This window comes from Lycorma delicatula, chromosome 6, assembly GCF_047948215.1.
Source record: "Lycorma delicatula isolate Av1 chromosome 6, ASM4794821v1, whole genome shotgun sequence".
NCBI classification, from domain to species: Eukaryota; Metazoa; Arthropoda; class Insecta; order Hemiptera; family Fulgoridae; genus Lycorma; species Lycorma delicatula.
Window position 1 is genome coordinate 139,551,201 of NC_134460.1, and position 25,120 is coordinate 139,576,320.

General features: G+C 29.3%; 1 protein-coding gene across 3 annotated transcripts in view; it reads right to left on the reverse strand.

The window, feature by feature from the left end:
* Positions 1–11,038: 11,038 nt before the first annotated feature.
* Positions 11,039–25,120, reverse strand: part of Echs1 (Enoyl-CoA hydratase, short chain 1) — a 33,207-nt gene continuing 19,125 nt past the window's right edge. For 2 of the 3 annotated variants that reach the window (XM_075368644.1, XM_075368645.1), the window contains exons 5-8: positions 22,395–22,514; positions 20,157–20,224; positions 13,823–13,892; positions 11,039–12,799 (exon numbers count right to left, since the gene is read on the reverse strand). In XM_075368644.1, coding sequence (XP_075224759.1) covers positions 13,827–13,892; positions 20,157–20,224; positions 22,395–22,514 — 254 coding nt within the window. In that variant the 3' untranslated portion in view covers positions 11,039–12,799; positions 13,823–13,826. The remainder of the gene's footprint in view (positions 12,800–13,822; positions 13,893–20,156; positions 20,225–22,394; positions 22,515–25,120) is intronic. The other variant, XM_075368646.1, reaches the window with a different exon arrangement.

A 25,120-nucleotide genomic window follows, 5' to 3' on the forward strand; every position in this document is an offset into this window, starting at 1 on the left:
AAATCATTGAACTTGAAATTTGAATCAATATTTGAGACAGTTATTTTGAGCAGCTATCGTAATATTATCATTGTAAGTTAATTACATTGGACATTAAATGAAAATTTGGTTTTGTTTAAATATTTTCAGAAAATTAAACCGACCTACCTTCTGACTCATCAATTGTAGAACAAGATTTCAAAAGTTTGTTGTTTGGTTTTAAATAAATATATTTTTTCTTTGATTTTATTTGGTTTTTATAGCAACTCTAATAATATAAATTTCTACTAACTTCATCTCGACTGTTATTGACAATTTAACATCCTTTTCTACTCCAATTTTTTTGGATTTTACAACAATTTTCTCAAAATACTACAGTTTTAGGACAAATTTTTTAATATTTCATGTAAGATTACACACTAATTTGTGTCTGTAATTTAAGTAACACTAACAATTAGTAATAACATTATTTAATGTTTAGAGCAGAAATCTGGGCAATATCTTTTACAAAATGTAATTAAAAATAATCTTTATAATAATGCCAGGCAATATTTTGATGAGAGAAATTTCATTAATAAAGTACAGCAGAAATTAGCTGAAGTATTCTGTGTACAGTTTTAGCACATTTACTATTTATTAATATATTTTACTGTAATATTCAAGGTAAACTGTGTGTGTATTATACTTCTGTTCTTTATTTGATAATTATACAAAATAATTCACCTAAGTAGCAATAATTTAAAAGATAACTCTTATATTAATGATTATGACTACTGGGTAATATGACTAATTTAGCCAAAAAATACACCTGACAGATTAACTTATAACTAACAATTTTAAAATAAAATCTATAAAGGCTACATTATATTATAAAATGTTTTAGATGAAATTGAATATTAACAATGTGGCCAACCTAATAAGCTTTATTACCTCATCCCTGTTAATTTAAATAAAACATTTCTCTTAAATCTGCATATAACTTCATTGTTAATTAATAAATGTAATTTTTTTAATTGATTTATACTATTATGTCTAAAATTTCCATTTTTTTGTATTACTTAAGGTGTGTTAAAAATAAGAAACAGAGACAGACTACACAACTTAGACATGCTAGTAAACTAGACATTTGGACAAAGTAATGACAGATAATGGAGATAAAAAAAAGTATAATCTTAGATATAAAACAATATGTAACATTAAGATATGAGTGCCATTCAAATATAAATTTAATTTTTCTGCACAGACAGAGGAAGAGGAGTAAGTGAATGTGGTTTGGCGCTGCAGGTATGTAATTGGAAATGTATAGAGGGGAGCAAACAGCCAGTTACACTCATAATTCACATTCCCACATCAGTAACAAAAATTCTGACTCTACTCCAGGCGCAGTTCAGAGATGCTATCCTGTCAAAGAGTGATTTGAGCCAAAAAAAGTTTGAAGTGGCAGAGATCTGTGATCCGCAGACCAGTGTCAATGATAACACTCTATGACCTTGTGAGTGACCGTTGCATAACCATTGCTGAAATTACTTCAGAGGTGGGCATAAGTGTAAGGAGTCTTCATATAATGTTGCCAAATATTCTTGGATACAGCAAAGTGTCTGAAAAGACATCTGTCAGCAGCTTCTGAATGCCTTAGAGGAAGAAGAACGGGATTTGTGGACTGTGACCTGTAACAAAACAGGTCAACCACACAGCCTGGGAAGCAAGAGTACAAGTATGTAGTTGGCAGAAAAGCAGGGAGGGGGCACTGATCAAGACTGAGAAATACTTGTCAGCTGTTTTGGGACTAAAAAGGTGTACTGTTGATAGATTTCCTGCATGAACAAAGGACTATAAATGCGGGTATTAGTGCTAGTTGTTGGATGCCATCGGGGCTAACATGTTTGGTTTGCTGGAAGAAGTTTGAGGCAAAAGTCTTGTTTTTTTTTTATAGTGGATCCAATGAAGAAAACTTATTTCTGTAGAAGGATTCTTTGTAAAAAAATAAGGTTTATTTGTAATTTTATTTAATATCAATCAGGATATGTAAACAGATACTGGTTTATATTTTAATGACCTTTGTATTTACATGTTCCTTCAATTTTTACAGTTTAAGATGAATTCATTCATTTGGATAAATGTGTTTATGTAAATGAAAAGTAAATGAAAAAAGTAACCAAAATAAAAATTGTCATAATAGCATAAAAAAATCACAATAATAATATTATTACAGTCTAACAGAAAATATCACAGTTTTGGCATTATAATTTTTTAACAAACTCTTTTTAACCAGGTATAAAAAAACAGTATATGCAAAAAACAGTTCTGAGCTCTACAGTACAACAAAAACAAGTCTGAAAAAAATTTTAAAAAAATTACAAAAATATATTTGATTACAGATAAAAAATTATTTTTTAATAAAGCTTTTATTTAATTAATATTAATATAAACATTAATAATAACAGGAAACAAATTAGAAAACCCCTCTAAAAAGTAAAAAATTAGAATTAAATCAAACTGAGAACTTTAAACAAAAAACTATAATATATTAACAAATTTAAAAATGCACTGAAAAGTAAAAAATAAATTATATAAATATCTAATTAATAACCAATAAATAAATGTAATAATTATCAAATTTTAAAATATTTAGTTAAATAAAAGCGTGGCGCAGTTTTTATAATTTATTTAAAACAACACAACATTTATTTTTACAACAATAATAATTATTCGAAAACATTGTTATAAAAACTGCGCCACGCTTTTATTTAACTAATATTTAACTAAATATTTTCATTACTTTTAATTTTAAAATTTAATAATTGCATTTATTTATTGGTTATTAATTAGATATTTATATAATTTATTTTTTACTTTTCAGTGCATTTTTATATTTGTTAATATACGAGGATTATTTTTTTTCAAGGTCCGATCGGTCATGAAATTAAAACCACAGAGAAAATAAAAAAATTTTTATTTGTAACAAGTACTTACATAGTTACGCTATTTCTCTACATAGTCACCACTCCGACTTAGACATTTGTCGTAGTGTGGTACCAACTTTCAAATACCCTTGTCATAGAACAGAGCCGCCTTTGTTTTCAGCCATGTTTCTATACTGGTCTGCAGCTCAATATTTGTGCCTAAAATGTTGTCCTCCTTGCCAGCGTTTCATGTGAGCAAAGAGGTGAGAGTCAGCCAAGTCCGGGCTGTATGGTGGGTGATCAAACACTTCCCAACGAAAACGCTGCAGGAGCTTATTTGTTACAGCTGTAGTGTGCGGCCGAGCATTGTCATGGAGAAAGACAATGCCTGGTGACAACATTCCTCTCCGCTTATTCTGAATTGCCCTTCGTAGACATTGAAGAGTCACGTAGTATGAGGCTGCAGTGATGGTCGTGCCACGTTCCATGAATTCCACCAAGAGAACTACATTCCATTTTGAAATGGACCCGTCTCGTTCCCTGTGACAATTATGTTCAAAAAATCTCCTTCATTGTGGTAGCGTTGGAGAAACATTAGGGCGGCATCCATTCTCATTGTTTTGTGATGGTCGGATAGCATCTTGGGAACCCATCTCGCACACAGTTTGCGGTACTGAAGTCTCTCACTCACAATGGTGTAGAGAGCTGACCTTGAAATTTCAGGAAACGAATCACTCAATACAGAAATTGTGAACCGACGATTTTCTCGAATTGCCTCATCTAATCGCTCAACTAGATCATCGTTTGACACTCGCTTCCTTCCCTGACTGCCTGCATCATGAACATCTGTACGTCCTGCTTTAAAGTTCCTGCACCATTGTCGCATTTTGCTGTCACTCATTGAAGTTTCACCGTACACATTACTTATTTGTCAATGAATTTCAGCTCCATTACACCCCTCAGCCTGAAGAAATCGAATTACCACACGCACTTCACACTTGGCGAGAGATGCTATTGTTGTATACATGTTTATGTGCTAGCTAGTGTTTAGAACTAAACTAAGTGACGCGGAGTGATTGAAGGCCATACTAGAGACACTGCACAAAGGTTCATCCGATTTTTGCGCGGGTTTTTATTTCGCGACCGATCGGACCTTGAAAAAAATAACCCTCGTATTATATTTTTTTGTTTAAAATTCTCAATTTGATTTAATTCTAATTTTTTACTTTTAAAAAGGGGGTTTTCTAATTTGTTTTTTTTTTTATTAATGTTAATATTAATGTTAGTTAAATAAAGGCTTTTTTAAAAAATAATTTTTTATATGTAATGAAATATATTTTTGTAATTTTTTTTGTTTTTTTGCATTTTTTTTTAAGACAAAAAAAGGAAAAATATTTATTTTTACACATCGAAGTTACATATGTGTACCAAATTTCAATCATTTTCATACGATAGTTCATAAGAAATGAAAAATTTCAACTAAATGCATGAATTTAGCATAGGAGTAGAGCGTGGAGGCATGGGAGTGGGTCATATCAAATTCTGACACCGTAGTGCTGTATTGTCATCGAAATTACATACGTGTACCAAATTTCATTGATTTTCATACGATAGATCAAAAGATATAGCAGTTGCAAGATTTGATTATTCCTAAAGTGAATTAAATTTAAGCTTTTAAAAAAAGAATCTAAAATATTAAAAAAAAAAAAAACATATATTAATACTGGTAAATTCATGAATGGCCAATACCATGTAATCAAATTTGAATAATTAACTATTCAATATAGAACACAAATATATCACAGTCAATATCATCACATCAGTTGTATATCACAATTCAACTACATAAAAGACCAGAGCAGTTAACACATATTTGTCAAACAACTCAAGTAATCCTGTAATTAAATCCCCAACCAATCAAACCTCATAAGGAAGAAATGCTCTGAATAATCCATTAAAAATATTTTATTCAAAAGAAATTTTTTTCTTGCAGAATAAGTTCAAACTTCCCTGATATCATCAGATAATAAATTATAAATGTTAGGAGCCATATAATAATGCAATATTTTGAAATATTCACTTTTTGTAAAGTGAGCAATAATTTTTCCCTTATTTCTATCAGACTACAATATTTTGATCTCCTTCAATACGTCCTCTTTTTAAATAGAAGTTATCCATTAACCTAAAGCTGCTAACAAATGTCTTATAGGTAATATTTTTTAATTTCCTAAACATAGTTAAAGATGAATTTAATAATCAAGGCTCATTAGCAATCTACTAAAAATATGTTTTTGAATTAAAATTATATTTTCTGATTTTTTGTTTTTGGATTTTATATTTTATACAGTAAAATCAAATGCTCTACCATATCAAAAGCCTTAAAGTTTTGTTTTTACTTTTTTTTTTAGTACTTTTGAAATTTGGTCTGTAGTCAGAAATCAATTCACGATCACTCTTTCTTGGAATCTGTATAACCGATTGCTTTAAAACAATGGAAAAAATACCCTTTTCAAATAATCCAACAGAATATTTATCAGCTATAGATAGTATTATTTTATACATTACCAGTTAATGGGATTGAGAAAAAAAGAAGACTTTTGGAGAACTTTGCATGTTAAGGTTTTCATTTACGACTGAATATATTATCAACTATGACTTTTATTTCATTTTTTCATTTTCCTGTTAGTTTTAAACAATTTGTTAAAAAAGTTGGCAATATTAGTACCAAGCTTACATAGATCCCCACAAGCTCCAATTATTTTGTTAATTTTTTCACTTTGTAAATTTTACATGAATTGCAATTTAACATTATTTCTCTGCATTAAAAATAAATTTTAATGATAGCTCTTCTTGGTATTATGTAAATCATTTCAGTCTATTTTTATACCTAATATAATATTCTTTTAATTTAGTATTATAAGGTTGTCTACATGTTTTCTCATATAATTCATTTCTCTTGAAAATCCTGTTTACTGACATCAGTTATCCATGGTTTGCATTCAAATATTCTGGTACTTTGTACAAATTTTTAACTACAAATCTTAATATGTTCATTTACTTGAATATGTTAATTTTGTAGATGATGAAGCCAAATCCTGGGTATGATAAGGAAGTTTTAGACCAGGTGTTATTTCTATAACATTAGTATTCTACATAAAATTTACTACTGTTTTTGTGAAATATCATTTTTGTTTTACTCAAGTATATATTTTGTAATGGTGTTGAACAGTTTGTTAATTTTTATAATTTTTTTGTTTGTGTTGTCTACTTTTTAGCTATCTTTGTTTTGTTATATGTTTAGTCCAGGCAATAACGCAAAAGCATTTTTCGCCAAAACAAAATCAACATTTTAAATTTACTTTCCCAATTTAAAAATGAAACGGCACTGTTAATTTTTAAAATTAACAGTTTGACAGATCAGTTTGTACCTCACATAGTGAATGATCAGTAATATTAAAATCCTAAACTTTCCCTGTTACCACTGGCGGCTTTCTTCTTTTTCTGTTTAGCCTCCAGAAACACTGTAGGGTATTACTTAAGAGGATGATATGAAAATATCTTAAGATGATGAATGTAAATGAAATGTAGTTTTGCACAATCTGTGATTAATTGAAACCCAACCACCAAAGAACATCAGTATTCAGATTCGTATAAAAGTAAGCCTTTACTATGATTTGAACCTTAAAACTCTTAACTTTAAAATCAGCTGATTTGTGATTACGAGTTCACCACTAGACCAACTTGGTGGAGTTGGCTATGATCACTTTAGAATACAAAGAAACCTTTTGTGAATTACTGGAAATTTCCATTACCATAACCTCATCAGCAAACTCCTTATTATTTTCAACATTTTCTTGAAAAGTGTAAAATATAAGATTCAAAACATTATATTACCATCATTAAGAATGGTCTATGAATGGGAGGTGTCTGTTGGTAGAAATTTCACTGCAAATGTGGTATTAGTAATTTTCAAAATGTAAAATAGAGTGAGCATGGCAGGTTTAGATTCAGTAATATTACAGCAATTTGCTAATATTTTAGAAATGTAGAGTAAGATGAAGTTGTGAAGAAAACTAAAGAACATCTTTTTTATCTGGAACTTGACTGAGAAGGTAAAAGTTGAAATTGAAGATATCAAGCCTGGAATGTTTGAAAAGATGATCACTTACACAGTGTTTCTAATAACTATTTTTTGCAGTATCCCAGATCTTCGATTTGTATTAAACTCTATATCTATTTCACTAAAATAAATTCATTTAATCTGTTGTCATTTTATTTGAAATTGTGTTTTATACTTTTTAAATTTTTAATAATATTATGAGCATAGATGTAAATTTTGCTGTCCAATACTGGAATTATTTAATCTATAAAATGTAGTATTTTCCTTTGTTCTACTGTCATTATTGCCAATTGTTAGATTGTATTTTTATTATTTTTTTAAATTAAATCATCACCTTCATATGTGATCTGGTGGTTCATCATTTTATACTTTTTTTTTTATACTTAAAAAATGAATATTACATTTATATCATTTTTACAAATCTCCTAAACTCTAGATCGTCAGCTACATTAGATATACTTTTTTTTTGTTTTTGTATGCTGTGTAATGCTCTGTAAATATTTCTTTAAATTATCTATTACCAATATAAATATTATATTTGTTGCATTTAATTTTGTATATTCTTCTTAATTCCCCATTATTATTTTTTAAACATTTTATTTTTTGATTATTTGGTTTATGTGCTTTTTTATATTTATTTTTATCATATACATTAATAATTTTTTATTTGTGTAATTGCACTTTGGATATAAACTATTATTAATCTTTGTGTTATTTTTACTTCCTTGTATGAAGTAAAGGAAGTATTGATTGTGAAAAATTTCGGTCTTCAGATTTCAATGGAAATACCCATTTTGACCATCCCTGAATCCATTTTGCCTACTTTCAAAGTGACAACCATACGTACACATCTACTATTATTATTAACTACGTACTTATATATAATATATATTATTATTATTAACTACGTACATATGTATCTTGCATTACCCAAAAACGATTAGCCGTAGGATGTTGAAATTTTGGATTTAGGACTGTTGTAACATCTAGTTGTGCACCTCCCCTTTTAATTGCAGTCAACTCATCCAAAAGTGTCCAAAAAAGCCCAAAATCTAAAAAAAAAAATCTGCATTTTGGACTTTTTCTTAACTGCAGAATAAGCCCTCATCGAGAGCTTTTCAACGATATATCATAAGTGGTACTTACCTTCGTTGGTTCCAGAGTTAGAGCCAAATGAAATTTTAATTAATGAAATATTTGTTTCTATCACATCGGTTTGAATCAGACTTCATCTCCTTTTTTATTTTTTTAACTTTATTTAATCTGTTTTTTAACAATTTTTTTTTAAATGAAATATATTGATTTATTAATAATTATTAACCCGTGATTGCATAAAATTTTTATAATAATAATTACTCAATAATAACATTAAAAAAAATATGAAAGAAATCAGAAGTTATTAGTGAAATATGTGTATATGTAATAGAGTTGATGAAACATCTGATTGTTTAATATTAATTGAAAATTATAATTTAGAATAATTTTATTTTTGTTAAGAAAGGTTAAATTTTAAAAAAGTATAACTAATGTGGTACTAGGGATATATTTAATAAATTCAAATAAGAGCCAAATATTGTATAAGGATAGCCCACTACAGTATATTATTAAAAGTTATGGGTATCCTACATTTATTGATGTAAATGAATTGAATATGGATGAAGTGCAACACTCTTGATTTATCAATAGAATTATCAATAGACCTTAAGACGGTTAGAATTTAAAAAAATAAACTTAACAATTTGTTGATGGTCAGGAAGTTAATTACTTACAGTTAATGTAAACCAATTGTAATAATGTAAATTGTATAAATAAAGTTCATAAAGGGCGGTTCAAAGAAACAGGAAATTTTTAAAGTTGTGTTGGTAGCTGTGGGCGATTGGTACCACTTGATAAGTGGCACCAGCCTCTCTAACCTAACCTTTTTTTTTTTCTTTTCCTGTTTAGCCTCCGGTAACTACCGCAGATAATTCTTCAGAGGATGAATGAGGATGATATGTATGAGTGTAAATGAAGTGTAGTCTTGTACACTTCAGTTCAACCATTCCTGAGATGCGTGGTTAATTGAAACCCAACCACCAAAGGTATCCACGATCTAGTATTCATGTAAAAATAACTGGCTTTACTAGGACTTGTACGCTGTAACTCCCAACTTCCAAATCAGCTGATTTGGGAAGATGCTTTAACCACTAGACCATCCCGGTGGGTTGACTCTCTAACCTAACCTGCCATTTAGTTGTCATGGATCCTTGGAGTGGTGCACAACGTGCATTTGCTATCAAAGCGTTTTACAAAAATAATGACAGTGTGGAGGGAGCGTGTAGAGAATTTTTTAATCTGGGACGGCTCGACCGTGTTCCATCAGCACATGCAATTAAACATGGATATCTAATTTTGAGGAAACTGGTTCAGCAATGAAAAATAAATCTCCAGGCCGTGAGTGAACCGTCCGTACACCACAGAATGTTCAAGCTTTACAAGATGCTGTCACACGAAGTCCACATCAGTCAATCCGTCGTCTCTCAGCATCTTTACAATTGCATACAAAGAATGTTAGTGAAAGTCTTGCAATACCATCCATCCGTCCAGGAATTGAAACCGAACGATGCAGTTGTGCAAGCACAATTCTGTAATTTAATGCTTCAGAAGATGAATGATAAAGAAATATGATAAAGAAATGATAAAGTTTGTTCACGAACTGTGGATGTCAGACAAAGCGCATTTCCACGTCAAAGGATTTGTTAACAAGCAAAATTTCAGATACTGGGCACAATAAAATCGTACGCAGCTACACCAGCATCCGTTGCACAGCACAAAGTGACCCGTGTGGTGTGCTATGTCATCTTACAGTGTTATTTTTTTGAGGATGACAACGGTCTTGCGATTACAGTGACATCGGCTCGTTACATTAAAAATATGAATATATAATTTAATAACTGTGCAAGAAGGCCATGTGGTGTTCACATCAGATTTTTTTCATATTGTATTTTAGTATATTATCTTGCTATTTTTTATTCTGCTTTTTATAAATTTTTTCTATAGTTTCATCTAAAAACCATTAAATATTGCTCTTTGTCTCATTTCCAATAATTCTTATCTGAATTTATTTTTATTGTTTTTTTATATAATGAATTGCTTAAAATAATTTTAAAAAATTTTCATAAAAAATACAAAATCCTATAAAACCTTTAATAAATTTTAAAATGGCACTTGCATAAATTGTTGTTAAGATAATAATTATATTTTCTGCTAAGAACAGTATGTGCCTGTAAGTACCTGCACATATTTTATAGCTAAAATAATTAGAATAAAAATGAATTTAACCTGTAAACATACTTTAAAAAAATGGAAGTTAATTTTTACAAAAAAAAATGGTTAAGTTATATCACTAACATATATCCTAAGATATCAGCCGACAAGACAATAGAAATAATAAAAAACAGATGATTAATGCATTGGTGTATTCTGGGTTTCATTTAATCATTATTATAAGAAATATTTGTTTTCAAAATTACGTTGAATATAAGAATAACTAACTGTTATTTACAAACAGAAGGCTTACCGATGGGATAACCTAAATCTGCCATTATGTCTGAAATATTTATTCAAGATTTTGAAATTAAAACAGTTTACAGCATTTTAAATACACACCAAATATTACTGTGAATAAGGTATGTAGATGACACCTATAAATAATGAACATTTGATCATTTTAAATAAACTTTTAAATATAAAATAATAGAAAAGTACATTTTTTAGATCAGTTTATAGAAAACCCACAGCAAATAATACATTTAAATTCTTACCACCCATGGTCACAAAAAATTAATACACATAAAAACACATTAACAAACAAAAAATAAACTCAAAAAAGAAATGTATGAAATTAGACAAATAGCAATATTTAATAATTTTGAAGTGAAATAATAAAAAAAAAATTATAAAAATGAGAATAAAATTATCAAGATAATTATGCTAAAATACAACACAAAAAAAAGATATTTCTTCCATTTATTTCTAAAATACAATTACACAAAAAAAATAGCAGAAAAGTTTATTAATGTATATGACACAAAAGATTAGAAAAAAAATTGTATGAACCACATAACACAAAATAAAATATTTAAAAAAACAATAAAAATAATAGAGATGAATTAATTAGAATATACAAGATTAAATGTAATGAATGTAATAATATTTATATTGTTAATAGATCAATTTAAGAAATATTTACAGAACATTGCACAACATACAAAAATAAAAAAAAATCTGTTAGAATGCATAGTATTACATATTGTAAATCAATCTACTGGAGAAATATTACATTTATACTTAAAAACAAAAATATAAAATAATGAACCACCAGATCACATTTGAAAATGATGATTTAATTAAAAAAATAATAAAAATACAATCTAACAATTGGCAATAATGACATTAGAACAAAGGAAAATAAAACATTTTAAAGATTAAATCATTCCAGTGCTGGACAGCAAAATTTACATAACGCTCATAATAATATTCAAAATTTTAAAAATATAAAACATTTCAAATAAAAATCAAAAAAAATTAAAATAATATGTTTTAATGTAATAGATGTAGAATTTAATACCACCTGAAGATGTAGGGGGTTTATTTATATACATATATTATACTACATGAAAGATGTGAGTCAAATAAATAAATGAAAAACAATATATTAAATCCAAATATTTAGTATTTGTACTAAATATTTAGTAATATTTAGTACATATTTAGTGGCAGCTGATTTCTGCAGGTATCTGTTTTAAATGAATGATTAATGATAATTTAATACATTACTGCCGGGTTGCCTATTAATTTATTTTAATGAATTGCAAGTATATTTTTTTAAAGTAAATTAAACATTATTTGAAAGAAAATGATGTGAAGAATGTAAAAAAAAATGGTTGCAAGCTCTCAGTCAACCACAACCTCCAAGTTACCAGATATAAACAGGTATGTTATTGTTAATTATTTATGCTCATAGTTTTTCAGAAAAATTGAAGTTTAATTTTTTCTATACACGATAACACATGGTTGCCTATAAAAAAAATGGCCACAAGTCGTGGTTGCCATGATTTGGACTAATTACTTTCAGTCTAGACGAGTGTGAACAAGAGAGAAGGAATTTATGCGCTGCTTCATGTTGTAAACAAGAATGCACTGTTATACTTATAGTACCTTTATTTTGACAATAAATTTTGGCCTTCTCATCCAGACAGAAAGTAATTAGTTCAAATAATGGCAATCGCTACTTGCGGCCATTTTTTTACTGGCAACCATGAGTTATGTACAGAAAAAATTAAACTTCAATTTACCACATAATTTTTTTGGAAAACACGATGAGTGTTTTCACATCATTTTCTTTTAAATGAGTTTATTTTATTTTTCACATAAAAAAAAAAATTGACTTTCAATTCGTTATAATAAATTAATTACAATATATTTAATTAAAGGTAATTGTGGCAATTTTTGCTAGGCAACCCGGCAGTAATGTATTAAATTATCATAAATCATTCATTTAAATCGAATTTAATTAAAAAAACAAATACTTGCAGAAATCAGTTGTCGTATCTAAGACCATTAACCACTGAAAATTATTTAATTACAATTTTTTTTTAATTTTATAATATTATTCAGTCTCATATAAAACATTTTATTAAAAATAATTAATCTTAACATGTAATACAAAAATTAAGTTTTTCCCCATAAATCCCACAGTTTCTCCTTTCACCTTTATAGAATCACCTTTCTTCTTTATAGAAACATCCAAGGAAAACTAAAACAATAAAACAATACTTGTAATTACAATCAAAAAAATGTATATAATTAAATACATACTAGGCCCTATCTCCTCTCTTTTTCTGTTTAGCCTTCAGAACCACCATAAGGTATTACCTCAGAGAATGAATGAGGATATTTATGAATGTAATAGATTTTAACCTATACTCAATAATAATAGATTATTGGGAATTGAGTCAGGGTTAATAGATTTTAACCCTGACTCAATTCTTGCTCTTCTTAAAACTAAACCTTTTTATTAAAATCCAGCATCTACATATCTGGAAGTCAATTCATAAATTTTAATGAAAACTCTTCCTCAAACATCTTTTTTATAAAAAAAAGTGTTAAAGGAAATTAAGTAAAAAAAAGTTTTACTATTCTTTGAAATATTTTGAAATCTACAAATTTTTTTTGTAATATTTTATGTCAAAATTATTTGAAACATTGTCTACATACGTAATCAAGTTGTTGAGATGTCCTGATATGAGACATAAGTCACAGTCAAAAATGGCAGAGCCATACTCAAAATAATAAGTATTTCACTGCAGGCTTACTAAGGTAAATGAGAAGGGAAGAAAATTCTCAGTTTATTCAATGTAAAATTGAAACCTACATAATATAACTATCATGATGTTTATTTGGTACGACAAATATCAAGATGTTCAAACAAAAGTGGCCTTGAAAAGTGTTGTTTGAAAATTATAATTTGATACTTGAAAGGTATAATTTGGCTTAGTATAAATATCATTTGACCTTAGACTCCTATTCAACTGAATAATTTTAAGTTCAATATTAATTTTTATTTAAAAACTAAAATAAAGTAATGTGTAGAATTAATGACATAATTAAAAATACAATACTGTAAAATTCAATTTTTTTTTGTTGTAACATTTACAAGTTACAACTGAACTTGTAAATGTTGCTTAACGTTTAATAGTTCAACTGAACTATTCAGTAACTAAAATAAAATTAATAAAAATATGCATTAATTATTATACGATTATGTAACAATTTTTACCTTCTTAACTGTTAGAGAAATTTGGTTTTCTTTTCTCTATAAATGCTGACATTCCTTCCTTTTGATCACTCTGAAAAAAAAAAAATTAATGACAACTGTGGAAAAGTTGTTACACAGCAATAGAGTGTAAGAAAATAAATTAAAATGGCTGTAAAGGATATTGTTCAACTATGATTTGAACAAATTATATCATAGTAAAATTGATATCAAAATTTAAAAATTGACAAAGTATGTTTCAGTGAAGAGTCACAAAAAATTATACAACATGATACATCTGTTATGATCATGATCATCTAATAATGGTAAAATTTGTCCTTAGGAATACTGTGGCTATTCTCAGTGGCTGTTTAGTTCCTGGTGGGAATTAATGTATGCTTTATTACAGCATATATTGAAGCAGATTAACACAGTAAAGGAAAGTACTGCTACCATTTGGGTAAAAATACCAAAAATAATAAATAATAAATAGATAAGCATCTACTATCTAAATGCCATGAGTATTCTTTTAGGTAAGGTCACACTAGCCTCCGAGCTAGCCTCTAGGCTAGGGTTACTTTTGTCTTGTGGTTGTTCTATGAGTAGATCATCTCCTTTCACCACAAGGATAATGTTCATTATCCTTAATCATATTTTCCCCATTATCAGTCCTATGGGTAAAGGTGTGACTCCCACTAGATTCTCCACGCTGACATGTGGAGAAAGACACCAATTATTTAAAAACACCAATCTATTTTTAATGTTATGTAGCAGGGAGGACTCCAACAGATAAATCCTCAAGAAATGTTTCCTCTTGGATATTTACTCAAAAAGCCAATGCTGAATTACCTACTCTCTTTTTTTTCCTGTTTAGCCTCCGGTAACTACCGTTTAGATAATTTTTCAGAGGATGAATGAGGATGATATGTATGAGTGTAAATGAAGTGTAGTCTTGTACAATCTCAGTTCGACCATTCCTGAGATGTGTGGTTAATTGAAACCCAACCACCAAAGAACACCGGTATCCACGATCTAGTATTCAAACCAGAGTAAAAATAACTGGCTTTACTAGGACTTGAACGCTGTAACTCTCGACTTCCAAATCAGCTGATTTGGGAAGACGCGTTAACCACTAGACCAACCCAGTGGGTTGCTGAATTACCTACTGGATAAAGCCAAGCCTCCTATTCCCTCTTAAAATACAAATGCATAAATACATTTGTTGTGATTATAACATAACACATGAAAACGTGCATTTAGTTGTTAAAATTATAATGTTATTTCATTATCACTCTTTCATTTATTATGTCCATACACTTGCACTACAAATAAGAATCCATTTTCTATACCATAACACATCACATCAAATTGTTTAAAATAACTTACATTTTGGATAGAAGAACACCAAGCAAGAATTAGAAAAATTGATGAAATACAGAAAAGAGAGAGTTTTTAAGAGTATACAGAGAAGAGTTAGTGACAAAATAAAAGAAAACATTTTGGATTACCATTACGTAATCCAAAATGACACTAAAGAAAATTAAATGAAAAAATACAGTTTTCCCAATAACAAACAATTTTTCTAATATTCATACAAAAGTGTACTTTGTTTTACTTCTAATTGAATAAAAAAAAATTAATTTTTTATGTGTCCCAAACCAGCAGTTTGCACTATTATATATATATATGTCGGAGAATAAAGTACAGTGGAGTATCTTCCGACAAAACGATGAGAATATTCTTTAGAATATCTGTATTTTTAGTAGTTTTAAGAAATGTACTATTACTTGTAATATTTTGTAGAATAAGGTTTAAATTGTTTTATTGCGGTAGGCTTAGGCCTAGGTAGGCACATGGTTGTCAACGTAGTCGGGATCCCAGGACGATAGGGGTATCACAAAATTAATAAGGAAAAGGAAATATGCAGTAGGTATATTATTTGAGAATATGGAGAAAGGGTAGTCTTGCTTTGGAACCCAGATCGAACAGACGTCCTGGTGATCGCGAATTCGTTATTTCCCTGAGCCTCGGTCTATCGCAAGTTGTTTTAATATTATTTGAATTCTAAATTGAATTAATCTTATATTGTAATTCGTGTGCTACTGAGTTATTGATAAGTGATAATTATCATTTGTAATTATTTCATTGTACGAGTTATCTACTCATTTTTATTAATTGAACTTTATTGTAATCTTATATATTCTCCACTTGTAATGGTGGGAATGAGTGAAGCACAAGGCGTTGAATCCCTGACAAATCTCCTCGCCTCTCCGACATCAGAAGTGGGATCGTCTCCATCTGGTCCATCACCTGATCAGTGGAATACATTGTTTGAGTTTATGAAGTGTTGTATGCAAAAGCCATTATCGACAAAGAAAAGTGTTGCGTTACCACGATTTAATCCAGAGAGTGCGGGATCGGATTCGGTTGCTTGGTGCTCTGCAGCAGAACTGTGTCTATTAGAAAATCCTCTTCATCGCGCAATGTGACGTGTTTCAAATGTGGGGTAGCTGGTCATATTGCGCCAAACTGTACGGCTCCAGGTAGCAGCCGTAGCGGTCCAGGGAACAACAAGGAGACGGGTAGCGTCGAACGCCGTGTGAATCTTTGCACCGTTGCAGCTCCTACTGGTATTCTAAACCATCTTGGTGAGTCGTTTCCATATTGTTTTGATTCAGGAGCGGAATGCTCATTAATAAAGGAATCGATAGCGATTAAGTTTTCTGGACGTAGAATTAATGAATTAATAATTTTGAAAGGCATCGGAAATGTTGTAGTAAATTGTAGCATGCAAATTTTATCTATTGTAATTATGGATTTGTTTACATTAGAGATTCTTTTTCACGTTGTCCCAGATGAATATTTGAGTTATAATATTTTAATTGGTCGAGAAATTTTGAGCTTGGGTTTTGAAGTAAATATTTCTCAAAATAATTTTAAAATCTGTAAATCTAAAGTAGTAAATGAATGTAGTAAATTCGAAATTATAAATTTTGATAATTGCAGATACGATAGAAGAAGCGTTTGAAAGACTTCGAGTGGTATTAAAAATTCTTATAGATGCGGGATTCTCATTTAATTTTTCAAAATGTTCCTTTTTCAAAACATCTGTTTCATACCTTGGGTACGAGATTCAAGAAGGACAAGTTCGTCCCAACCCTCGTAAAATAAACTCTTTAACAATGGTACCCGCTCCAAGGACCGTTACTCAGCTTAGACAGTTTATTGGCCTTGCATCTTATTTCCGACGGTTTGTCCCTAAGTTTTCACAAATCATGAAACCATTATATGCCCTTACCTCAGGTAAAAAATATATTGAGTGGACTGAGACACATGAAAACGCCCGACAAAAAGTAATTCATACTTTGACCAACGAACCCGTCTTAATTATCTTTGACCCGGATTATCTTATAGAACTGCATACCGATGCTAGGTCCGATGGGTACGGAGCAATACTCATGCATAAAGTAGACGGTAAAAATAAAGTTATTGAATACTTTAGTAAAAGGACAAGCCCAGCCGAGTCCAGGTATCATTCTTACGAACTCGAAACTATGGCCGTTGTTAAATCTATTAAACCTTTTCGGCATTACTTGCATGGACGACAATTTACTGTTGTAACTGATTGTAATTCATTGAAATCTTCTCAAAATAAGATTGATCTTAATGATAAGAGTCCATAGGTGGTGGGCTTATTTACAGGCTTTTCAGTTCGATATAGTTTATAGAGAAGGCAAACGTATGTCGCACGCGGATTTCTTCTCTCGAAACCCTTTGTCCGATTTACCAAAACAGGTTAATAAAATTGAAGAGAAACGCGTTAACCTCGCGGAAATATCGGTTGATTGGCTTCTTGCTGAACAACAGCGTGACTCGGAAATTTCGGAAATAGTCACCAAATTGCAAAGCGATGAGCTATCGGAAGATCTCTTAAAATCTTATGAAATTAAAGCCGGTACGCTATACCGGAAAATACAGAGAAAAGGCGAAACCCTTTGTTTGCCGATCGTACCCAGAGCATTTCGGTGGTCCGTCATTAACCATGTACATGAGTCTGTTATGCACTTAGGTTGGGATAAAACACTTGATAAGGTTTATGAGTATTACTGGTTTGAAGGTATGTCTAAATACGTACGTAAATTTGTTGACAATTGTATTACTTGTAAACTCTCTAAAGCTCAGTCAGGTAAAATTCAAGCTGAATTACATCCCATCCCTAAGACCCGCATACCTTGGCATACTGTGCATATAGATATTACAGGTAAATTGAGCGGTAAAAATAATACTAAAGAATACATTATTGTTATTATAGATGGTTTTACCAAATATGTTTATTTACATCACACCAGAAAAATTGACTGTAATAGTGTTATTAAAGCTTTAAAGGCTTCAATATTTATATTGGGAGTTCCCGCTCGTGTGATTGCCGATCAAGGTAGATGTTTTACTGGGAAAGATTTTAAAGACTTTTGTAAATCTTTAAATATTAATTTACATTTAATAGCTACAGGTACTAGTAGGGCAAATGGTCAAGTAGAGCGTGTAATGAGTACGTTAAAAAATATGTTCACTGCTGTTGAGTCTAATAATCGTCCATGGCAAGACGCCATTGGTGAAGTTCAGCTAGCTTTAAACTCAACCGCGAATCGTATTACCAAATCTAGTGCGTTAGAATTATTAATTGGTAAGAAGGCAAGACCTTACGGGTTGTTAGTTGATGACAACGAAAATGAAATTGATATCTCTAATGTAAGACAACGAGCGATTGAAAGTATAGAGGAAAATGCTAATTATGAGAAGATTAGATTTGATAAAAATAAAGCGAAGGTTAATAAGTTTAAAATAGGAGATCACGTTTTGATTAAGAACGAAGAACGTAATCATACGAAACTCGATAGGAAATTTAGAGGTCCATTCGTAGTAACAGAATTACTTGATAACGACAGGTACACACTAAAATCTTTAAGTAGTAGTAGAAGTTATAAGTATAGTCATGATAAGTTGAGAGAAATGCCTGAGAATTATATTCCTAATGAGTTGGATGTTTCCTCGGACAATGAAAGTTGTGCCGAGGAGACTGTTGATGTTGGTCCTGAAACAGGGACTATGGTTTAAAAAGAGACCACCAATGACGCAATGCACTAATGGCTGGCAGCAGGTCGTGGACCTGGGATTTTTATTTTTCGCACATGCATCAGTGTGTAGTCGTAACTGCAAACTAGATTAGTGGCTAATGTTAGTTTGATCAGGGCGCGATGGGCACCTGATGATGTGTCGGGCAGGTAGTTGTGGCAACTACAGAATATGTATGATACTGTATGTGGCATACAGGGTAGCCTAGAGATAGTGCAGAGGTCTATTGGTGGAGGAAATAAAATCTTATTTGACAGTTAAATGATAAGGAATAATGATTGATGGCTTTTCGATCTCTTGAGTACTGTACGATGACTATTTAGGATAATGAATAATTTAATGGATTTCTGTTACTCGAGAGGACTTCTGAATCTATCTTTTATACTTTAACTTTTGTAAAATGCTTTATAATGACCGAGGTCAGTTGAAAACAAAAATTAAAATACCACTGTAACTCAATGTTTTAGATACACCCGAGGGCGTGTGATTGTCAGAATGGCCGTGTCGGAGAATAAAGTACAGTGGAGTATCTTCCGACAAAACGATGAGAATATTCTTTAGAATATCTGTATTTTTAGTAGTTTTAAGAAATGTACTATTACTTGTAATATTTTGTAGAATAAGGTTTAAATTGTTTTATTGCGGTAGGCTTAGGCCTAGGTAGGCACATGGTTGTCAACGTAGTCGGGATCCCAGGACGATAGGGGTATCATAAAATTAATAAGGAAAAGGAAATATGCAGTAGGTATATTATTTGAGAATATGGAGAAAGGGTAGTCTTGCTTTGGAACCCAGATCGAACAGACGTCCTGGTGATCGCGAATTCGTTATTTCCCTGAGCCTCGGTCTATCGCAAGTTGTTTTAATATTATTTGAATTCTAAATTGAATTAATCTTATATTGTAATTCGTGTGCTACTGAGTTATTGATAAGTGATAATTATCATTTGTAATTATTTCATTGTACGAGTTGTTATCTACTCATTTTTATTAATTGAACTTTATTGTAATCTTATATATTCTCCACTTGTAATGGTGGGAATGAGTGAAGCACAAGGCGTTGAATCCCTGACAAATCTCCTCGCCTCTCCGACATATAAATATAAATAACTGATCAATATTAATAGAAGACCACAAATTAAGAAAAACTTGACAATTCATTAAACAAATTTTAAGAGATTTCTTTTATAATGAAGCAAGAATATTTTAATTTTAATTATACTTACAGTGGCAAATGTACCATAAAATGATTTCTTTTCAAACTTAAGTCCGTCAGATAAACTTGTTTCAAAAGCTGAAATAAAACGTAAAAGATATAAATTAACAAAAGACACTAAACAAACAATACAAAATATTAATGCTAAAATAACCGGTGCATCAGATTAATATCAGTACAAATCAATCCAACTGATAAGTAACCTGGGGGGATTGCTACCCCTTACTGCTTTTTGATGAGATAACTCATCATTAACCTTGATAAAAATTGCCCTTGATGAAATGACTTCGCATATACTTTATGCTGAAAAGTGCCTTTGACAAAATAATTTGTCATTATGAATTGACCTGTTTGACCCTTTGATTGACCCTTTTGACCCTTCCAAACAGCTGTTACCATACATTTGTTTTCGTTGTTTTGATTCTTCCTTAAGTTGTGTATCTGTATTTATTGTTTTCATAATTTTACTATTATTTTCATGTAATTTTCAGTTTATTTTTATTGTCAGCTGTTTGTAGATGTGACCATACGTAAAAAAGAAATACATAATTGTTTACTATAACCTAACTTTAGTAATTTTTTATGCAAGTAAACGCCCTTTGTGTTATTATTTGAATTAGTTACTACTGTTTTACAGTATTATTGATATAACAATTAGGTACTGTAAGTGATATTTATTAGTACAAAATGTTCATCTCCTGTAAATGAAAAAGTGACATAATTGAACTTTTAAATATTATTTTTTACATTGCATGATCAGAAAAATAGATAAATAGGTCCTTAAATTAATTTTTTGTCATATTTCATTGGATAAATCAAAAATATGTAAAAAAAAAATATAGGCAAAATAACACAGGTTGTGAAAAAAAGGACATAATAATATGATTTTCCGCTAAAATAAAGAACCATTAAGGAGTTATCAAAAGGTAAACCAATCATGGCTTAATTGACCTTATAATAATTACACAAAATAAATACTCTACAAAAGAAACAATCAAAAAGATACCTATGGTCAATAACTCTCAGTAAGAAGAGGAGACAAATGCCCTTCCCTTTTCTGTGGAAAAGGGAATCTTCCCTTTTCTGTGAAGTTCTTATATTCATGATACAATAAATACTGCAATACTTAATATAAATTACAGTACTAATATTATGTGAACTAAGAAAACTAAAAAATCTATATTCAAGCAGCTACAGTAAATGCTGTGTTTGAAGCTCAAGCCTAACTCGGGCATCTCATTTCACTCAGATAATAAGCATTTCTTCAAACAGAATTTAATCATTTAAACAGAAAACAATTCTTCAAACTTTGTTTTTTATTTTATAATTTTTTATTCTGTAATTAATATACTCACATACAATATGCTAAATTGAAAACGTTTATGATTTCACCAAAATGAAGATTTTTAATTTTTTTTTTAGTATTTCACTAATTGGAAAAAATTAAAAATTCAAAAATCACTAAACCAGAGAAGTATTAACCTGTTTTTATAATGTAGATCCAAAACCATTAAGCAGTAAAAAAGAATCTTGATCTTTAATTATAATAGTGTGGAAAAAAAGCTGTTGATCTCCTTGGTGAATTGCAATGTCTAGCTTTTCATCTGGAGATCTCAAATATATACAAACTTTGTATTCTTTTGTGGTAAATTAACTCAAGTAAAAAAAAAAAAAAAAAAAAAAAATACTTGTAGATTAACTTTTGAAATAATAAACAAACTGTAAATTTTGTAGATTAACTTTTGAAATAATAAACAAACTGTAAATTTTGATTACATAATTTTTTTCACTATCTAACTTAAGATTGATTAATTTTTTTTAAAATTAGATCATGTTAAGCTCGTAAGTGCAAAATTTAAAATACTAGATGTTTTACGAATGCTAATTTACCAGATATATGAAATCAGAACCTGGGCATAGAATAAATACTAAAGCATTTATAAACAGAACTCATGTACATGTATTGAGTACATGTTTATACATGTACTCAATATAATACAATATTTTTTCAGAGTATAACTATTGTATTATTGAAAGCAAAGTAGGTTACTTTGTTACATTAGAAAATAGATGAAAAGAGAAAATTAATTTTCTTCCACACTGTCGGTGCTAAATGATTTAAACATAAAATTTCAGTAATTATTACAAAAACTGAAGCCACTATCGACTCTTTGCAGTAACATTTCACAATACACAGATGCATTCAAAGTGCACACACACAATTAATTCACTTGATATTTATACACACCAACATTCACTGCTTCTTTACATTGAGCAACAATAAGAGGAGAATGAGACGCAATTTTCTCTGCAGTCTTAATTGCTTCTTCAACCAATTTATCAGCTGGAAACACTTTGCTTACAAGACCTGCAAAATAATTTTAATGGAAAAAAAATGTTATGCTATATTGTAATATATGTGTTAACCCAATTAAAAATACCCAACTTCTAAAATTAGAAACAGAAAGAAGATAAACCCCCCTCAACTGCAGAATGGTCTACTACTATACTTAAATTTTTATTTAATAAATGCAACAATACTTAAAATATATACTTCATCTCAAAAAATGAATAAATATTTTTATAACAATTATATTTTATCTTTGATAGTTAATTTGACAATAGCCTGATCTTTAATTATAACAAGGTCTTATAAAGAAATTGTCATCGTATAAAAATAACAGTAATGCAACCCAATACCACAAAGATAACTTATCTGACAAAAGACTGCATTACATTTTAATCTTCTAATTTAATTCAGTTCTAATGTAATATTAAATACTTTATATTTAACAAACAAACTACTTAAAGCATGATGAAATAGTTTTTTTATAACACCAAAATAAACTAATCCAGATTTCATTTCTTACTTTCCAATTTTGTTCTATTAATAATACACAATTATACTTTAATTGGATAATTTTAGAACACACAGGTGTGTTTTGAATTATAAATGAAATTAGTAAGTAAACACTCTGTTGAATCAGAGACTGTGTAAATTGTTGAATCAGAAGTCGTTGTATCCCTTGTTCAAAGTGAATAAAATTACAGGTTGTTACATCCCTGGATCGCTAGGCTCAGATGAGTTGTTAATTACAATCTAGCACCAGTATAATGGCTACAATCTAACACCAGTATCAAAAAAACCAATACAATACAAATAAAAAATAATAATTCTATTAAAATAACGAAATTATTATTATTATTTTATGATAAATAATTCTATTATTTATATAATGTAATTAAAATATAAATTATTTGATTTGACTGAACTATCAACCTCCAACCGAAAAGCAAACCATAATCCTCATTGCCACTCCAACACCAAATCAAAAAAAAAGTGAATGCTTGTAAATAAAAAATCTGATGTGGACAACACATGACTTAACTTGTACACCTATTAAATTTCATTTACACATTTTTTTAAAATGAAAAGTACATAAAATTTTATTTCATTAAAAACTTCTGATATATTTTCATATTTTTTTATTTTATTGAATTATTATTCATCGTAAAAAATTTTACAATGAGAGGTTAGTAATTGTTAACAAATCATTATATTTAAATTAAAAAAAAAGTTAAAAAAAAAAGGAGATGAAGTCTTGATTAGAACTGATGTGCCTTCCCCTTATAGATGCAAATATTTCATTAATTAAAATTTCATTTGGCTATAACTCTGGAACCAATGAAAATAAGTACCACTTATGATATATCGTTGAAAATCTTTCAATGAGGTGCAGTTAAAAAAAAGTCCAAAATCCGATTTTTTTTAATTTAAGCTTTTTTGGACACTTTTGGTTCAGTCGATTACAGTCAAAAGGAAAGGTGACAACCAAATGTTACAACAGTCCTAAATCCAAAATTTCAACATCCTATGGCTCATCATTTCTGAGTTAGGCAAGATACATATAGATACATATGTATGTATGTACGTACAGATGTCACACTGAAACTAGTCAAAATGGATTCAGGGATGGTCAAAATGGTTATTTCTGTTGAAATCTCAAAACCAAAATTTTTCACGATCACAATACTTCCTTTACTTCATACAAGGAGATAAAAATAATACAAATTATTACCTGAAATAAGTTTTGTTCCTAAAATATTAGTTTTTTCTTACATCATTAAAGTGTATTTCAATATTTTAAATTAAGAATTTTTTTTTTATTGAAAATATCTTCTGCAACACAATTTTCAAATGACAAATTTAAAAGTTTTGCTTGTTTTTAAATGTACTGAATACTTCTATTTAAATTTTATGTCTTAACCATTATAATAATAAAAATCTGCTAAAAAAGTCATTGTTTTAGAATTGCAGATAACAAAAATTAACAAAAACAAAAATTTGTAACAAATCACTTAAAAGATAATTTTTTCCATTTTATAGTTTCCATACTGAATGAATGAAAACTGGAGATATTAAATAGCATTGCGAAACCAAATAACTCCTTCATTTAACTTTGGAATGAGATGATAATCCAGTCACTAAAAAAAATTTAGGGTATGTTTACCATCCAAATTTATAAGTGCCATCTTTTAGAACTAAAAATGTACTTTTTAAAATGTGTTTTAAGGTACGATTTCTCAAAAATGTTTTAAATGATTTTAATAGAATTTTTATTGTTTAGAGTACTAAATTTCTACAAAAAACATTAGTCTTGAAAATAAGCAATTTTCTCAAAACCACTGAATAAAATTTCACTTTTTCAATTCAAAAAGTTTTTCATTCAAAAGAAATGTTTATATTTTTGATTTTCTGAAATGAATCTTCTTTTAATTGGTAATTTTCAAGAAGTTTGCATTTTTTATTGATCCCAAAATGTATTAGGCAATGCCTACTATATTCATGGCCTAGCCCTACTTAGACCTAATTTTTTTTTAAATATAATAAATTAAATTTTAAATCAAACTTTCAAAATATACAAAGCTTATATAATTCTGCTCTGTTAGTTTTTCGTTCTTCATAAACAGAGA